The sequence below is a fragment of the Marmota marmota genome, unplaced genomic scaffold (genome assembly GCF_001458135.2).
Source record: "Marmota marmota marmota unplaced genomic scaffold, marMar, whole genome shotgun sequence".
NCBI lineage: Eukaryota > Metazoa > Chordata > Mammalia > Rodentia > Sciuridae > Marmota > Marmota marmota.
Window position 1 is genome coordinate 2,060,675 of NW_026000205.1, and position 4,302 is coordinate 2,064,976.

Sequence of the window (4,302 nt, forward strand, 5' to 3'; positions counted from 1 at the left end):
TTTTTTTTTTTTTTTTTTTTTGCCGCTTTTGTCATTTGCATACCACATCCTTAAATCATGCTTTCCCCGGTTTCCTTATTCCCCCAAAATACATGAGGTGTGGTCTGGAAGTTCTGAGAGGTAAAGGATTAAGGCCTGGGGCTGGGGCTCAGTGGTGGAGCACTTGCTGGCACAGGTGAGGCACTGAGTTCCATCCCCAGCACCACATTAAAAAAAAAAAAAGCAGCTGTCAATCCAGGAAGCTCCTGATGGTGGTACCAGCAGCCACACTTGTGCTGTGCCGGCGCAGTGGATGCAGTCCCTAGGTCTCCCTACAGGAGATTTGAGCCCCTCCCTCCTGTTTCCCCCAGGTGTGTGCACTGCGGGTGACCAGCCGAGCCCGTACCCGCATCCTCAAGGCTGGGGGCAAGATCCTCACCTTTGACCAACTGGCCCTGGACTCCCCCAAGGGCCGTGGCACAGTCCTGCTGTCTGGTAAGTGATGCTTGCTGGCACCTGTCGGGGTTTGGTGAGGTGCACTGGCCTTCACCCTCCTGGGTTTGGGAGATCAGACACGCCCAGGCCTGCACCTCATGGTCTTCAAGCCCTGTGCAGGCCAAAGGCAGAGTGGCTCTTACCTGTCCCTGCCTGATTCCTTCTTCCTCTCCCCAGGTCCTCGCAAGGGCCGAGAGGTGTACCGGCATTTTGGCAAGGCTCCTGGGACCCCACACAGCCACACCAAGTGAGTATCAGGGTCCCCGGCAGGTCTGGCTTCGCTGCCTTTTAGCTGCCCTCCCTTTGCTCGGCCCGCAGTTCCCTGGGTTAAATGCAGGCTGATCGGGCCTCAGTGGGGGCATCTTCTGGGGAGCTGGGGCTTACATTTCACACCCTCGCTGTGGGGCTCAGGCTGGGACCCTGATGCAGGCTCTTCCTCTTGGCTCCCTGTGCTGCCGAGTCCCCAGCACAGCGGGAGGTTTCACCTGACCCTGTCTCTTCTTTCCACAGACCCTATGTCCGCTCCAAGGGCAGGAAATTCGAGCGTGCCAGAGGTCGCAGGGCCAGCCGTGGGTACAAAAACTAACTCCAGATTTACTGTTAATAAAAGAGGCTTTGAATTTGATGGCCTTCTTGTGTTATTAATGGGGACCAGCCGTGGGCACCTGTGGTGGGAATGCATCTGGTCTGGGGACTTGACGCTGGGTCCTCCAAGAAGACCAGCCTCCAGGAGGAGCCCTTCCTCTCTGCTCTAGGGAGGTGTCCCCGGCCTTCCTGGCACATGCGCAGAGCTACCTTACTGGGCCAGTTGGACCTTCTACCCACTGGAATCAGCACCCCCTCCTTCCCAGGTGTCTTGTTTTCCTGTTTACTCCTAGAATTAGCCATGCCGCCTCTCCTAGGATCTCCCTGGCACTAGGGGGTGGGGTGCGGTGTGGGGGTTGGGAGCTGGTGAGGTGTTGCCCTCTCTCCTGGTAACCGGAAGCCTGAGTGGCAGCTGGCCAGTCACTGCCAAGTGCCCCTGTGTGGTCCCTCCCTGTGTTTACACAAGGGGCTGGGTTCCCAGGTCCCAAGTTAAAGCCTGACAAAGGCCCCGGAAGAACAGGAGTGAAAAGGAGGTCTGCAGCCCTGATACTGGCTCTCTGAGAAGGCAAGAAGAAGGGGGTAGAGGCTCGGTTGAAGAAGGCCAGCTTTACTCATCCTCTGCAGGAGCCCTTGCGGTGGTCTAAAGAAAAGCAGTCCCAGGGACTGAAAGGTGGGGCAGCTGGTTTGTAGAATCACTGGGAGAATTGGGGAGGGAGACAGGATAGAGCTTGGTCCCTGTCCAGGAAGAAGTGAGTGGTCAGCTGGTCAGACTGAGGCAGAAGTCCACGCAGGGGTCAGTTTGGGTAGGTCTCGTCTCGGCATCAGGAAGGAGGGGGCGGCAGCCAGCCTGAGAAGCCACGTCTGGCTCTTCTGCTTTCATAGGTGGGTTGTCAAGATCATGGGCAGGTTTCAGAGTGTCTCAGCCCTAACTGCAGCAGCCTCAGGGGCTGGGGTATGAGGGTCCAGGAAGCAGGGTGTCCCCCATTGTAGGGAAGAGATTGGCCAGTTCCCCAGGGGAAGGGGTGGTGCCTCGGCTTGGGGCTGAGGCACATTTCTCCAGGGCTGGGAGGCTTCCAGGATGGTTAGCCAGTGAGGACTGGGGAGCCAGCCGACTGATGGACCAGAGAGGCTCGCCCAGGCAGAGAGACTGGGCTGGGGACAGCTGGGAGCTCCAGCAGCTGACAGGTATCGCCAGTCAAGCTACCGGTGTCTGTCCAGCAGCCAGGTGGTCAGCTAGACATGCTCTTGGCCAGATTCACACTTGCAACCCACTGTGCCATTGGTTAGTGAGATTGGGTGGTCAGGCACAGGCGGACAACCTGTTTCCTGGAAATGGTCAGGCAGTTAGGCAGACCTTCAACCAGGGCAGCTGGGTGGTCAGTCTGACAAGGTTGAGACATCTTGTGGCTGGCAGGCTGGAGGTCGTGTGGTCCAGCAGAGAGGCTAGCTGATGCCAGGGGGCCATCCAGACTGTTAGCAGCTGGTTGGAGGTCAGAGAAGACCACAGGGGCACAGTGCTGGCAGGTAGTTCTCACAGCCTGAGTCGTTCACTGGACAGTCCAATTGTGGGGACTGTGAGCCAGTGACAGCGCAGGGAGCTGTGGACGTTTGCGGGGCTGCCCTGGAGGCCTCAGATGCCCTCATAGTCTGTCAGGAGACCCCAGATGGTCAATCCTCCAAAGACGGCCAGACCCTCGGGGACCCAGACAACTCACGCTCGTCCCACCCACCTGGCCCCATGGCAGCCTCCCAGCTGGCAGCACTGGAAGAAGTGGAACTAGGAGCCGGGGTGAGGTCCCTGGGCGAGGCCAGCCCCGGCTTCTTGTATTCTGAGGGCCAGCGGCTGGCGCTGGAAGCCCTGCTGAGCAAGGGGGCAGAGGCCTTCCAGGCCTGTGTACAACAGGAGGGGCTGCGGCCCTTCCTGAGCGGGGACGAGGTCCAGGGCTTGGCTGCGGCTGCTGAAGACTGGACAGTAGCCAGGCAAGAGCCCGGCGGGGCAGCAGAAAGAGCCACCACCACCGAAGAGGACGCGGGCAGTCTGACCTACTGGCCTGGGCAGTCAGAGGAACCAGCGCCCCTGCTGCGACTTGGCTGGCCAGAGGACACTTCCTGGAAGGGCATCACCCGAGCACAGCTGTACACACAGCCACCTGGCGAGGGCCACCCACCTCTCAAGGAGCTGGTGCGCCAGGAAATCCAAGCTGCCCACAAGGTGAGAACCCCAGGAGCCTGGGGCCGTTCCTCAGACCTGGACACCTTCACATGCCATTTCCAGGATTGGGCCCTGGCAGGACTCGCATGTCTACATCCCCAGGACCCCATCCCTAGAGCCCAGGAGGCCCACCGTGGGCCTCATCCTTATGACAGAGATCTGATGTGGGCAGCAGCGGGGGGTGGGGGGTCCCTGCTCTTTCCCTTTAGACATCCATGAGCCTCAAACCAAATTATGACTGTCCCTCCATCCCAGTCGTGCATTCTCTCTCCCACCCCCAGCCCCTGGGAAGGCCCAAGTCTCCCCTGCAGCCCCAGAAAGCCCATTCCTCGGAGGCAGTCTCAGAGTGACTCAGGAGGCTGAGGCTGGAGGATGCTTTTTAACGTGCATGGTCTTCCTCTGAGGTGGAGACCATTATGACCATTGAAGAGATGGGGAAACAGGCATGGGCCTGTCAGTGGCTGAGTGGGGACTTGAACCCAGGCCACCTGACTGGCGAATCAGGGTTTGTCACCACTACCTTGTTCTGTCTTAAGACCCGGTCATCAGCATGCTGGGGTTCCCAAAGCACACCTTAGTGGCCCAGCAAGTCAGCCCTCTTGCCCTCAGCACCCAGGCCATTCCAGAGGACCCAGAGCCCAGTTACCCACGGTGCCCTCCAAGGGCGCCCAGCCACTGACCCAGTGGACATTTGGGCACCGTAGTGCCACAGTTCAAGGGCTGTTCATGGTTGTAGACATGTATTTTCATTTTTTTTTCTCAGCGGTACTGGGGATTGAACCCAGGGGTGCTTTACCACTGAGCCACATCCCCAGCCCTTTTTATATTTAGAGACAGGGTGTCGCTGAGTTGCTTAGGGCCTTGCTACATTGCTGAGGCTGGCTTTGAACTCCTGGTTCTTCTGCCCCAGCCTCCCGAGCCAGTGGGATTACAGGCATGCACCACCACACCTGGTTCAACTCCCAGCCCTTTTTATTTTTATTTTGAGTCAGGATCTTTTTCTTTTCTTTTCTTTTTTTTTTTTTTTTTTT

The 4,302-nt window shown here is 58.2% G+C and overlaps 2 protein-coding genes across 2 annotated transcripts in view; both read left to right on the forward strand.

Annotated features, from left to right (window-relative positions):
• Positions 1 to 1,099, forward strand: part of Rpl18 (ribosomal protein L18) — a 4,005-nt gene extending 2,906 nt beyond the window's left edge. The window contains exons 5-7 of the mRNA XM_015496603.2: positions 351 to 474; positions 652 to 721; positions 985 to 1,099. Coding sequence (XP_015352089.1) covers positions 351 to 474; positions 652 to 721; positions 985 to 1,060 — 270 coding nt within the window. The 3' untranslated portion in view covers positions 1,061 to 1,099. The remainder of the gene's footprint in view (positions 1 to 350; positions 475 to 651; positions 722 to 984) is intronic.
• A 350-nt stretch (positions 1,100 to 1,449) lies between these two features.
• Positions 1,450 to 4,302, forward strand: part of Fam83e (family with sequence similarity 83 member E) — a 9,771-nt gene continuing 6,918 nt past the window's right edge. The window contains exon 1 of the mRNA XM_015496605.2: positions 1,450 to 3,271. Within this exon, the coding sequence (XP_015352091.1) occupies positions 2,798 to 3,271 (474 nt within the window). The 5' untranslated portion in view covers positions 1,450 to 2,797. The remainder of the gene's footprint in view (positions 3,272 to 4,302) is intronic.